We start from the raw sequence: 14381 nt of genomic DNA, 5'->3' as shown, positions 1-14381 counted from the left end.
AGGTGAAAAGTATGCTGGTATGGTCTGGTAGATTGAGAAACTTAAAGACAACTCATGTTATAGTGTTAATATAAAATTTGATGATAGAATAAGTTTACTCTTCTTTATAGAAATGAATCCTCATCATATCCTGAGGCCAGAATTAAATATTGATTTTCTCTAACTTAAGTCAGCTTACTATCTGTCTTGCATGTCTTAATGGAGTTAAAATGTGGGTATCTGAATGGCAACCCTGCTGCCATGACAGAAGTTAAAATTAACAAAAAAGTAAAAGAAAAAGAAAAGTTGCCGTGAGAAGAAATCTCATAGCATACCCTAAAAAGCATGGGCCCATCCTCTGAGGACCCTGAACAGCCTCAACAGATTTCATGGAAATTGAACCATTACTTTTTAACATACAATACTTTGTGATGGGTCAAAGTTTTGTCAAGAGGAAATCTTGACCCATGTGAAAGGGGGATTACTCCAAATCATCAGGAGTCATCCTCTGGGGCCCATGAGTAGAAAACCATCTCTATTAAACCAAAACTTTGTCGCAGTTCAGTCAGTAATTGATGCAATATCATGCTCAAGATCTAAATGTTGGATTGATCAATAGACTGACTAAACCTTATCACCATCCTTTGACCCTCATGCTCTAGGAACTAACCACAGTTGTTTGATAAAGAATCAGGGGCTTTGAAGAATTGTCTAAGTATTATAAATGAATTGGTGTAAACAAGATGCTTAAATCTGCTTCATAAGTCTTTGTGGCTCCCAGTGCAGATGCAAAAACTCCCTATCCAGCATTTTGTTATAGCCTACAGATTATTGAATATTTGTATGTGTGTAAACAAATTAAATGCTCTCTTACACATACACGTTTAAATGAGGAGTTCCATTGTGAGGCAGGGTTTCTATTTAAAAAGGGTTTTCCTGCAAATGGCTTTTACACTTTGTGGTGTGATTTAGTATTAAATGTGTCATGTTTCAGCATTTCTTTAACATTGAAATTGTCCCTATCAAAAGAAAAAAAAAATCAAGGTTTACTGAAAGCTTGAGCTGATTGACAGTTTATACAAACATTAAAGTACACCATTGGTGCTAAAACTGCTAGGTCTCCAGTTTCGCTTTAACAGCAGCTATGAAGACTTGTGCTTATGAAAGAAAGACATTATACTGTTCAGATTAATACCTTTATTATGAAATGAAAACATGGTAAAATGTGAAGCTCCTGTGGCTTTTGTCTTTCACTGTGGTCTGTTCTGTCTGTTCACACAGCTCAAAATCTCTGGATTTTAGTTTCGTGTTATGGATTTTAGACCTGCACTTTGCTGGTCCTGTGCACAACTGTTCATCTATCTCTATATTATGTTGCGTGACATTTTAATACAGTAGATGACAGTTTGGAGGCTGTTGGCACACAAAGTCCATTTGCAGTATATGATCATTAAGTATTTTTAGATGTATTGTGTCCATTGAACAGGATTCACAGGCTTGTCCCAATTTATCCTGTCTAATCAGTGCGGTGTTGGCTCTGTGGGCAAAGGACCGCCTGTCTGTCTGCCTGGCTGAGTGAACAGACGAGGGTCCATGGGGCATCGTGGCCCCACGATGCTTGACGGTGACCAAATAAGGGCTGTCTGCCACATGTATGCAGGGAGGAGACAGGGGCACTAAGTTGGCACAGTCCAGCCTCTCACATTTTTTGGCCTCTCTCAAAAGGTTTCTGTCCCTCATCACACATCCAGTATGTGAATGGACAGAACTTGTGTTTGTGCAGCTACATGAACTGTACAAGGGTTTTTGTGTAAAGGTTCATGTACAGGGCTGGTTATGGTTAAGTGGTTGAAACTGCAGAGGCTGACACTTTGTTGACACTGTTATTTAGAAGAACTTAACCAACTAGAAACCAACAAGATGGGTGCAGACAAGCAGTCAATTCATTCAGTGAATGAATTCAGACGACTAGCATAGATTATGAATATTACATAGAAATACGGTCTATAGCTATATTGAAAGATATATAAAAATGAAGTCCATGTACCTCCTATGATCAACTTTCGTGGTGCTTTCACTGCATATAATATCACTGTACTGCACAGAAGTGCAAGGACCCACACTTAAGAGATACCAATATAGTTCACTATATTCTGTCTCAGTGCTGCGAGTGCTGGTTAAAGATTAACTCGGGTGTTTTCCTTGGGGCCTCTTTGAAGTGGACTTACTCCAACCCCTGCTTATCTTAATTAGAAAGAAATCTGGAGGAGTGAAGTGGTCCTCTGGAAACGAGCACCTCCACTCCCCAGTTCCCTGAATGCCACACTGCAGCTTTACCAGGACTTACAGGCCTCCTAAACTCAATATTTGCTCAAGTCATGGAGGAATTGTATGTCATGTAGGTAGTATAAACTGTGAACATAAATTATTTATCTGAGGCTTGAAAGCGCAGCTTTGGGATGTATCCTTGTCAGACTGTGCTGGATATGAAAAATGAATAATTGATGGAGCCACTCTGTGTTGGTTAATGCTGTTGAAGGAAACAGCGTTAAACATGATTCATCTTGGAAAGGCCAGCAGCCTCTTTGATGCTTAGCTTAATGTGTAGACTGTGTCTTCAGTGTAAAGTAAATAATTTTATTAAACATGTCACCATTTAATGTTGTCGTTGAAATGTATGAGGTACTTAGGATAACTTCTTCCAATAAACAGTCCTGGGATGTATCTGTCCCAGAGTGTTTGATTATAGAGAGACGATGCATGTAATCTATTTTGTGCATTTTCTAGAATTGTGCTCGACATCAAGAGTCTCGGCTGTACAATAACTATTACAAAGTCTGCGCCAACGTGTGAAGTCAGATAAATTGCCAAGACCGTCTCTGTTTCCTTTATCTCTGTGGAGGACGGGTTCCTTCACGACTCAGAGATCACACATGCAGTGTTTCCTGGTGGCGTGCGTGCCGTGCTGCTGGCTTTAATCCAGATAGAAGAGGGAGGTCCTGTCATACACAGGTCGCCTGTCTCCAGAAGACTGATGTGGAACACACAGGAAGCAAAAATCCTACCCTGTGGTAGACCTCAACAATGCATGACTTATTACATTTATCACTTGAGACTCTTTCATAAAAAAAAGTTTAGAGAGTCTCTATTAGTAGTTAATATAATGCAATAGTGAATTAACTTTTACATGTGCAATGTTTGCTGCTTTATACACGCTGTTGTGCCAAAAATTGTTTACCCTAGAAAATGTGTTTTCTCTGCACACATCATATTAGGTTTTAGATTGTTTTTCTTATCGCTAGCTTTCCAACCAACCATAACTGTCATGTTTGTTTGTGATTTTACTATATCAAACTTAATGCCACATTAACTTACCAAACAACTTTTCCTGCTGTACTGGTGATTTATTCAGTGCCTGTGCCTCATGATAATTTTCGTGCCGTAAGTGATGCAAACTTTGGCGTAACACTGCAAAATGCTTCACACATGAAGCACTTAACATTGCCGTCAGTAGTAGCGGCTTCGCTGGAATTATTAGGAGAACTGGGTTGTGCAAAGTGGTGTGATGGCTGAGCAGACAAAGAAATTAGCTCTACCAACAGAAACATTTGAGAAAAATGTTGCCACTCTTCCAGTTAGACCTCTTGATCAATATTAGATCTCCAAGCTTCACCGATTAAAAACATAATTTCATAGACTGCAACTTTTGCAAAAGGAAATATTAAGCCTAATTTATCTCTTATTATAAAATTTGTGAAGGAAACATTTTTTTTTGCATCATAATAAGGTCAGTCATTAACACTGTTGTACACAAGTGCATTGAAATGGTGCCTCTGAGGTCAAATAACAATGTCTATTTTCATGGACAGAAATAAACTCTGTTCATGAGACTTTTATGAAATGGATACAACTAAATGATTCAAACTTTTCCTACATTCTGCAGTAGAAAGAAAATAGAACGGTTTCTAGTTTCATTTCTGCTCAACCTTCACATTTTCTGCAGATCTTTGTTCCAATTACATCTTGGTGTTGACATCTCGGAGTCTGTCTGAGGTTTGCTCTGAACTGGATCAGTAAGTTCAAGGAACATTAGCATTTGTCTTCTGTGTTCTTCTTCTTTCCTGAATTTTTGATTAATCCCATTAGTGTGGGTAACCAGACCTGCAAAGATAGATTAGAGAAAGGTATCTTTCTTTAACATCTCACTACATTCTCAGTCTTCACAACTTAAAGTCCTCCATCTGGTAGAAAAACATCAAAGTATCTCCATGTGTTCATTAGCAATGATTGAATTTTATTCAACTGAATGATTTAAATGAGTTGTTAGTTTTGTATGAGGCGAGGGGAAAATGTGCTCCACGCTGTCCTTGTGCATCACACTGACTTTGTCCTTTTATCCCAGTTATGGCACAACATTGTCAAAAAGCATTGATTTAATGGAAATTAGAGCCCAATTTTACTCTGTCGGAGGAAATATGTACACTGTTAGAGCAAAGAAGAAAGCTCTGAACAGGTGCATCTCACATGTGCACAATCAGACAAAAACTAAATGTGTGTGACCTCACACATAATAAAACACCCAGGGTGAATGTTTTTAAGTCTCACTGTGTCCTTTGAGGAAGGAAATGGGCACAGTGGAGTGGTCGGCTGGACGTGACAGATTTACTGACCGTAACAACCGGGGTGGGGCGGAGTAGAGACTCTCACTTGTGTCTAACACAAACAACAGCAGCACTCTGAAACCTCAGAACAATCCCCCTGCACCCTCCCAGCTATTTCACTATTATTCCACCACTTTCAGAACTGCCAGATGTTTAGTGGTTCAGTCATCTGGATCTCACCATCCTTATCCAGTAGCAGCAGGCAGCATCTCTCACTGTGCGGTCTGGTGGATACATGCTGAGTTTCAGGAACCAGTGAGTTATTATTTAGACTGCTAGTCAATGCTCAAGTAATTACAACATAAAAGAGTGATGTGGTTTCTGTATGAGTTAGTGTGTGTACATCTATGCAGTTTTTCCGTGTGTATCTGTGTGTTTGATGCCTGTGTATGTGGTTCTGCTTTGAGTCTTTATGGTCAAATGGTAGCAGCAATGCCCTCCAGCTTTGTAGCCTTGGCCTTTGAATCCAACTTCAAGAGGCAAGGATAAAATAACCCAGTTCAGACAGGAAACAGACACCTTTTATCTTAACTAGAAATGAAGCAATTAGACGGCACAAACTCTATTTCTTTTGCATATAGGCTGTGAATCCTCATACCTCCCACTGAGTGAAGTCAAGTCCTGAAGGAATCCAAGAAATCATTCTAATAAGGGGAGATTAAAATTCCTGTTCTACCTCAGAAACAAAAAAACTATGTTAATTTTCAAGACATATTTGGGATTATTATATCCTAGTTAGGCCATATGACTTTTCTTCTTTTTTTCTTTTGCTGTATGATGAGTTCTAGGGAGGCATTTTAAGTGTTTTCAACTTTATTCATTGTTTTTGTCTGCAGGAGGCAACAAACTGAAAAACCAGCAGTTCCGTCTGAACTGGGCTTGGATCTCTTTAGAGAAGGAACACTACGTGGTGGATGAAGAGGTCAAGTTCCTGGAGGTGGTGCTGAAACGTCGAGGATACCTGGGGGAAACATCATTCGTTAGTAAGCAGACACGGCCTCTGATTTCATCAAGTTATTTGTAATAATTCTGTCCAACGTGATCTATGATCATTGTTAAAAGGTACTAGAAAGCTCTAGGAGAATGCAACATTTTAATTTATTCAAATGATATTATTTGAATAAAATAGTGGATTTTGATCCAGATCTGGACCAAAAATGTAAAATAAATTAATGTTATATATTAAATAAAAATGTATATTAAACTATTTAATAGATGGTACTTCAAGGCCAGATATTTTACATTTTTCCTGTCTTTTATTTGAAGTGTTGATATCCATAAGAAGATATATTTGTGGTTTTAAGTACCAAAAGTAATAGTATAGTTTCACATCTCCTCTCTCAGGCTTCTCTATGGAGCACTAGTAACAACATGTCATTGAGACAATCAGAAGAGAGGCTCTCCTCTGATTGGCAGATTTTTCTGAGTGATCAAATAAAATATAGCAGATTTCAGATAAAAAAGAGAAACCCAATCCTGCAAGGCTCGACTGTGGGTCCCGGTGTGCTGGGTTTGGGGCAGGGCTAAGGGTGGTGACTGCTTTGTTGTGACATCACAAATTTACAAAAGTCCTGACGGCTTGTTTTAGGGTAGAGTTTCTGCATATGGGCTGTGTGTATTGGCCTGATACTTTCACAGTATTCTTAAAGCACGTAGACCTGCTTTATAATGAAAAAGACATGGAAACTTTATGCAATATGCAATCTCCAGGTAGATAATAATAAAAGAAAGAAATAAGAAATAAAACATCACCATGAGATACATGTGTATATTTTTGTTTACATTGAGGTAAGGACAGTTGATCACAAGAGCATATAAAATATGTTTGTGTTGTAGTGAAATACTCACTTGTGTCTTTGCTCTTAGACTAACTTATCACCAAATTCCACTGGATCTGCTGATTCTTTACAGATGTCACGATAACTAATATGCAGACAGATAAAGAAACAAACAAAGATGAAAAATATATACTCCTTGTCAGAAGATATTTTTTGGGATTTCCTCCAGTTATTTTTAGCTTTTTGAAAACCTACTTTCTATTCACTGGGAACCTAGTGCCTGAGGCCAAAATAGCATAGGCCCCAGAGCACACACACACACAACTGCATAGACCACACTCTTTGATATATTTTAGGACAATTCTAAGGCTGGCCCAGACACCCTTTAGAGTGACAGGTCATGGCCTTTGACCTCTCTCTTCTTGCTGATATTTACATTCCAATCACACAATGGCACAGGACAATCCCTCAGGGACGGCATGTGCACATGAGAAAGGTCACCCGAAGTTGGTGGCCACAGAAAGACGCCACTCCAAATGTTAGTCAAGGTAATTTACTGCCTGGAACAAAATGGACAATAGCTGTCAATACTGTCAAAAAAAACAACCAAAAACAAACAAAAAAAAAGTTTATGGGTGGAAGGAATTCTTACCAGGGGCACAAATAGCCTTTTTTTCCTGCTGCCATTTAATCTGTCTACATAGATGAGGCCTGATTAAAATGAGCGAATGTCAAAGGTCAAATCCCATAGAATAATTTACTGTACTGTGTTCTATATCTTTGTACACCCCACGGCCTTGGACTAATGAGACATCTCTGTGGTTATATGCTAATTCTGCTGACCTTTCTAGCGCTGCACAGCATATCTCCTCAGTGCAATAAAAGACATGCATATCATCATATACTGTACTGCAGGCAGATATAGCTGGTGATAATTGACAGTAAAGCGTAAATAACTGTGAAATAAGAACTTATATTTTGTTGTCCATGTTGAAAAGATGTAAGAACAAAGGAAACAGAAATGAAAAAATGAGCTGAAATGCCTGTGTGATGACCCCACAGTGATCTTTTTGCAATATTAAACAACAAAACAGTGTATATAATAATTATCCCTTCTTTTGATTCACTGGCAACACTGCTATTTTATTAATGGCTACATTATAAATGAAATGAGCACTACTTTGAACTTGCACTCTATGTTTGTTGCCATGAGAAAATATCCCTTGCAATGACTGTTCTGTGCTTTCAAGTCCAAACCATAGCTTTCACAATGCAATTTTCTTATGATTGAGGCAGCATGAAGGCGAATGATAGTGCATGAGGGAGGAGGATATACCTCTCCATGCTGGTGATGGAAAGTGCACAAAGGAAGGTGCAATTTTGAGTCTTTTTCAAGTCAGAACCATTTTGTTTCGACAATGGCCGCAAAGTACCAATAGCAATAAAGTTTCTTTTTCTAAATGCATTCGCATTACAGTAAGTGAGTACATGTTTACATCCCCAGGCAGTAATTCTTTGATCACACACCACTCTGTTCTGTTTTTGTCAAATAGCCTTGGAAATATTTCTTTTTTTAATTTCCAGCCAAGAAAAACAGTTGCATGACTAAAAGACTGAACAGAAACTGTTTGGGTATGCTATTACAATGCCAATTTGTAATTTTTCTAATGTGTTGCCCTTGTTTATAGGGTGTAACGTGTATATATTCAAATCTACAGAAAGTAACACAGCTACACGGAGGCTAAAATAATTAACTGTGGTTTTAGTTTGAAACAAGAAATAGTTATTTTGGAAAGATTATTTTATCATTATGCTTCAAAAACATGCAGCATGCCCTTAGTGCACAACTAACAACCAGTATGTTGTCTCAGTAAAGTGGTATCCTTCACGGCAATGGGTATTCATTACTTTCTCACAGTGATCACTTGGAGTTTCCCTCTTCCTCTGCTGCGGTGAGGATAGGAGAGCAAAAGAAGCAAATCGTTTTGATTAACCAGCATAAATAGGCCACCAGAGCAGCCTGACAATTCAAGCCGCCCATCTGCCTCAGTGTTGTGATGAGATAGTGACTGATCCCAGGCCAGAGCCCTCTTATGAAGAGGGCTATCTCTTCTTGCCCAGCTCCGCCTGAGTGAACACTGATCTGAGGAGCCCACTGGTGGACTGTTGCTTCATTGGTCAATGTGCACAGTGCAGGTGGCACCGGTTTGGAGGCTGCACCTGCCTCAGAAAGCCTCAGAGTTACTGCTGTGATCAGGGCCATCCAATCGAAGCTTTGTGCAGGAGATATAAGAATTATAAGAAAATCACACTCTCCCCTCTATAGCTACTCTTTGAAGACTGCTGATTTTCAAGCTCCATTGAGCTTCACCATTTTATCTCAGCACATATGTGCAGGGGCCTTTTCCTTCTGTCTGTACTTGCATATCAAAGCCCACTTTTTATTTTCATCAAAGAACAGAATGGTAATTTTCTTTAAAACCCAAACTCATGCATTTCTCAATCTGTGGTGTATTGAAGATCTTATGGGTAGTTTTGATGTGATAGTTCAGTTTTTCTCTTCTACTTTCTCTTTCAGTTGTGAACAAACAGCATTTTTTTCTTCTATTTTTTTTTTTTTAAGTTTCTGTTACTCCAGTGCTTCTTTCATCCCATAATTTCTTGTTTTCTACATTTGCGGTAGCCTGCAGGATTGCCTTGGGGTGTGTAGCCATGTTCTTTCTATTTACTGCCAGACCCCTGCTGCGTATTGTGTGACCAGTTAGCAAAAACAATGGAGAGGCTGTGTGACATTTCACCAGCTTCAGTGCTCCTTCTCAACAGGAATCCTGCCAGGGTCACAGCTATAGTGACTGTAAGCCCCATCAAACAGCTCACATGCTGAAGGTCAGACAACGCAAGCCACCCTCCAACTACTTCTGCTGAGACCAGGCTGACATGAGGGATAATTGGCTTTATTCTCACCATGGCCATTTCAAACTCTGGGGGTGGGAAACTAAATCCCAAGATGGGCAGATATTGCCAGCTTAGACCAACTAGGTCGTGACATTTCCCGGTTTTACAGGAGATGAAAAACAGTAGTTTAATTAAATATGTTATTGACAATATCTATATAACAATGACCATTCATAGTTCCAGAGCTTAAAAGATTAAAGAAATGTGTTTTTTGTTCAAGATAAATATATGAAATACATGTTAAAGGTTGACAAAGGTGATACATTCTGATGTATGGTATATATTTGGTTTAGCAGATGTTATTTGATTGTTATAATAACCAACTTTTTTCTATGTCCTTCCAAAGGTATTGGAACAAAGGACGGCACTGCAGAAAAGGACAAAGACTTCCGGGGCAAATCTCAAAAACAGGTGCAGTTCAACCCCGGCCAGACCACAGCCACCTGGAAGGTCCGGATCCTGTCAGACAGCGAATATGAAGTGTCAGAGACCTTCCAGATTGTTCTGTCTGAGCCCGTGATGGCAGCCCTTGAATTCCCAGAGGTCACTACAGTGGAGATCCTGGACCCTGATGATGGTCAGAAATGATTTCACTTTAAGGGATTTAATATTAATTCAAATGTTTGCATGGAATTACATTTCTTCAAATTGGGATAGTGCGAAGTGTTAGTGACATTATACCCTCTGAAAAAGCTTCAATAGTAATATAGTTTTTCCCTGTGAAAAAATACTCTCAACAAAAGCAAACACTGGCATTGTACCAATGCAACACACTCAAGTCTTAGAGTTTGACAGCAGAACATTTTTCAGTGATGTGAAATATCATTTAGCATTTGATGTCACTGCTAACCCATCATTTGATGTTCAACAATCATGCAGAAAGAAATCCATTGTAGAAGACACAAAGATGTCAATTTCATTTTGAAAGAGGAGTGCTACCTCCATGAGTGGTGCACTCATAACACACTAGCTGGTTACTTTGATTGCCAACAACATGTGCACAGTACATGCTGTTTCTCTGCGGGTTCGAATGAAAAATGGATAAAGAAAGAAGAGAACAAAGGCAATCCATTTTTAGGGAAAGTAGCTAAACTAAAATGATCGATTGTGTGAGAGAATCTCAAAGTAGATTTTTTTTTTCTGTCAAACCAAAGATCTCCGTTTAGGTCCAGGAATCCTTCAGTCCTAATCTTAAATGTATTTATTTTGAGGATTGACTGGGGAAATGCTTCTGTCCATCTGTCTGACGGCATCAGAACAGACCATATTTTAAATACAACATTAATTCACATAAAGACTGAAAGCTGAGGGGAACTAGCAACTTGAACCCAACTTGATTATGAACATTGTTAAAGAGCTTTGATGGGAAACATTTTCTTTCCGTGGGAGTCTATAAACAAGGTCAAAGAGATATGGAGATAACCATGTGCTGACCTCCCATGCATATAAAATATAGATAATGTAGATACGGAAGAAGCCCTGCTTGAACTGATGAACCATGTTTCTGAAAACAGCTTGAGTGTGATAGGGCTGGGATAGAGAATTACATGATATAAATATGGATAAAGTGTCCCACAGGAGAGCTGCCAGTAAAACCACTGAGCAAAAAAATACAAATGGTTTGATGTGTGTCTGCCTGTAAACAGAATGAAGCCACCTTTTTGTTTTAGCAATTTATGCTGGCAACTTACAATAGACTTCTTAAATGAAAGTAAGTGTGGGAGACATATTTGTATACATTGTTTTTTAATTCTCTAAAGGATTCGTGATCTTATAGATTACATTTTCCACATCCATCTGTATAACGTAACGGGTCAATAACCAGCAACGTCTCTCTGGGTCATATTGTGTAAGCCGACTCTAGGTTGGAATATTTGATGCAGATAAATAAACTGGAGATGATGGGTTTTGATAACACATGATGGAATCAGCAGAGCTGTAATGAAAGCTATCATTTGTCCCAGTGCACAAGCTGTAAACCTGCATATTAAAGGTTTATTATGTAAATAATGTCACATATGATTTGATGTATTCACTTCACGTTCAGTTTGTCACATTCAATTTGCCAGAGAGCCGATCATACGTAGGCAGTTTCCTCATATCAAAAGTCAGATGTGACTTTCTAATAAAGCATTCTGCTCAAATCACATTAACACACTGTATCACAGTAATGATCTAATGTGTTGATGTCTGTTTTCTTTTTTTTCTTGCACACAGAATCGACAGTGTTCATACCCTCAGCTGTGTACAACATAGAGGAGGACATCGGTGAGCTGCTCATCCCTGTGCGCAGGAGTGGGGATGTCAGTCAGGAGCTCATGGTCATCTGCTACACCCAGCAAGGTAACACAAACACAAAGTGTTGCAGTTTCATTGATACAACTCTGTGTATTTGCTGGAATAGAAATACTGGCAAGGACCATGTTTCCCGTGGGAATGAAGTGTTGCCCTCCTCTCCCTCAGCTGGACCCCAGTGCTTATCACTCATCTTGCCATCATGTGTCAGAGAGGCAGATGGTGAATGTAAAAAAAAAAATGGTGAAACACAACTGAAGCACAAATAATGGTTTTTGCACTGGATTGCACTGCTCAGTGTCTGAAAGAGTCACATTCTTGCACATCAAAAGTAGGCGCAGGGCGACAGTTAATCATTGCATCAGAGAAAAGACAAACCATAAGCTGGTCTGCCTCTCATCATTGACTTGATGGCAGCTGTTTGATTTTCACAAGATGTAACCTTTAAGAATAGAAGAGGAAGTGCAAAGAAAATGACCTGATCAAGATCCATATTGGATTAAATGTTTCTGTAAATGGTAAAATGCAGTGGAGAGTGAAGGTTACTCTTGTCTGAAGCAGGCTTTCTTGTAATTGGAGAAAGACGGTTGTTCTTCTGATGTGTTTGACATTAAACGAAAGTAAGTGAGTGAGTGGGTTAAGACAATTATTTCCAGGCCTAATAAAGGCAGCATTTCAATGATACATATAAACATTTTTCATGAAAAAAAAAATAAAGGAAATCATATTTATATAAAGATTTTTATGTGAAGAAAAGTATACTGTGTTATGGCAGAGTTTGGATCATTAACTCTGCTCTCTGTAATTCTGTTTTCTGTGCACTCAGTCTCGGCCACAGGCACCATCCCCACCACAGTGCTGTCCTACTCTGATTACATCTCCAGGCCCGAGGACCATCACAGCATCCTGCGTTTTGACAAAGGAGAGGTGGAGAAATCCTGCCGGGTTGTGATCATTGATGACTCCTTGTATGAAGACGAGGAAAGCTTCAATGTCACCCTCAGTATGCCCATGGGGGGCCGACTGGGCTCTGAGTTTCCCACAGCCAGAATCACAATCATACCTGATACAGATGACGGTAAGATGACATTTCACTGATCTTAAGTGTGAAATAGAACCCAATAGTCTGTGCATGTACAAGAAATTAAAGGACTTTGATTCTTAAATTGCTTTGTGACGTCTCGAGACAAAGTTTTTGTGCTTTTTCCTTTCATTTGTCAAGGTTTTTCAATTCTGATTAAAGCCTCAAGAAAAGGACGCAGGAATTTATTTCGTGGCTAGAAAGGCTTTTGTCCGATTTAGTTTGAAGTGATACAGTATTTGTGCAATCTCTGATGTTATATGTGAAATGGATTAGCACTTCAACAGTAACTGAAAATTAGTTTTGAAAAAGTTTTGCAAAGACAATATTTTTAGCCGCATAAATTCATGCAGAGAGAGAACAGATATAGGCAGGTGGGCAGACAGACAGCAAACATGTTGGTGTGCGTGTGTAATGTGTGTTTGAATTTTTTTTCTGTGTGTTTCTGCCTGTCTGGCAGTGTCTCGGGGAGAAAGCGTTTGAGTGTGTGAGCCTCCTGCCTTCCTGGAGGCAAAGCCTTTATCTCATATCTGCAGGCTCAGACTGGAGGGCTGATAGTCTCCCATATCTCCCTGACGCCTCTTTGTTCCCCAACACCTGACGGCCGTTCCTTAGTTCCCTATCACTCCGACTATCTCCGGAAGCACTGCTGTGAAGTCAAGACTCTGTGATCGCAGGCAAGGCAACGCTGGACCTGAAAAACCTGATGTGATTGTGGAACCGTCTTTTATTCCTTGAATCACAGCACATTAGAAGCTAGAAAGCGTTCTATTATCTAATTGCTTATATTTAATTTGCCAGAAAATCATGATTTTTTTTTTTTGCTCATAATTAACAGAAGCTAGCTTCATTGAGATTTATTTGAATCTCCTCCATTAGACCCCTCCCTTTCATAGATGCAGCGGAAAAAATCATAGACTTTAATTTGTAAAAATGTCGTGATTTGAGTGTAGTGCTAAACCAGCTAGCTAGTGACAGTCGAACCTGAAATGAAACGTGTTGTTTTTGGTCCGTGATGGTAGTACTGCTGTTTGCACCTTTTTCCTCAGCATGATAACCTTCACAATACAGCCAAAATTGGTCCTAAGGATGTGAAGCATCTGTGCGGTAAAGAGGTCCACAGCAGTTTTCAGACTGTGTAACAGGTTATTTTCCCCTTCTATTCCCGTGGGACTTGAGGCAGACACACTTCAAGTGGATTTGTTTGACCTGCTCGAGGAAGGACGAGGTTACGTGTCTGGAATGTTTGTCGCACTGTAGCAGCGTCCGGTGTAACCTGAGAGTGAGCACCGGGCCTTTTCACCTCCGCTACTCCTGGGTATTTACTCCAGGCTGCCGAGACAGCCGCTGAGACACACAAGTTTTTAATAGGATGTTCAACAGTCAGTCCTTATGACCTCACAGCCTGCTTTACAAAGAAGCGTTTTATCACTGCAGCTATTACATTTCCAAACAGTGTCACGGTCTTTATGGATGGCTCTGACCCTAAGACTGCAAGTCATGCTTGTCTTTACAACTGCCAGAGAGCTCATCGATTGTAGATATTATTGATTAATCTCTTACTTTGACTGTCTGGCTCAGTCACATACGGCTCTTTGTCATTTACGTTTAGAATGAGGGTTAAGGAAATCT

The 14381-nt window shown here is 39.5% G+C and overlaps 1 protein-coding gene across 1 annotated transcript in view; it reads left to right on the top strand.

The window, feature by feature from the left end:
• Positions 1 to 14381, top strand: part of frem2b (FRAS1 related extracellular matrix 2b) — a 55503-nt gene that overhangs the window by 21711 nt on the left and 19411 nt on the right. The window contains exons 3-6 of the mRNA XM_071497398.1: positions 5477 to 5623; positions 9720 to 9950; positions 11591 to 11716; positions 12495 to 12746. Coding sequence (XP_071353499.1) covers positions 5477 to 5623; positions 9720 to 9950; positions 11591 to 11716; positions 12495 to 12746 — 756 coding nt within the window. The remainder of the gene's footprint in view (positions 1 to 5476; positions 5624 to 9719; positions 9951 to 11590; positions 11717 to 12494; positions 12747 to 14381) is intronic.

Source organism: Trachinotus anak, unplaced genomic scaffold, assembly GCF_046630095.1.
Source record: "Trachinotus anak isolate AG129_WGS33_773 ecotype Australia unplaced genomic scaffold, CSIRO_AGI_Tana_v1 ptg000014l, whole genome shotgun sequence".
In the NCBI taxonomy this organism is placed as follows: domain Eukaryota; kingdom Metazoa; phylum Chordata; class Actinopteri; order Carangiformes; family Carangidae; genus Trachinotus; species Trachinotus anak.
Note: the sequence above shows the minus strand (reverse complement) of the source record. Positions and strands in the feature narration are given on the sequence as shown.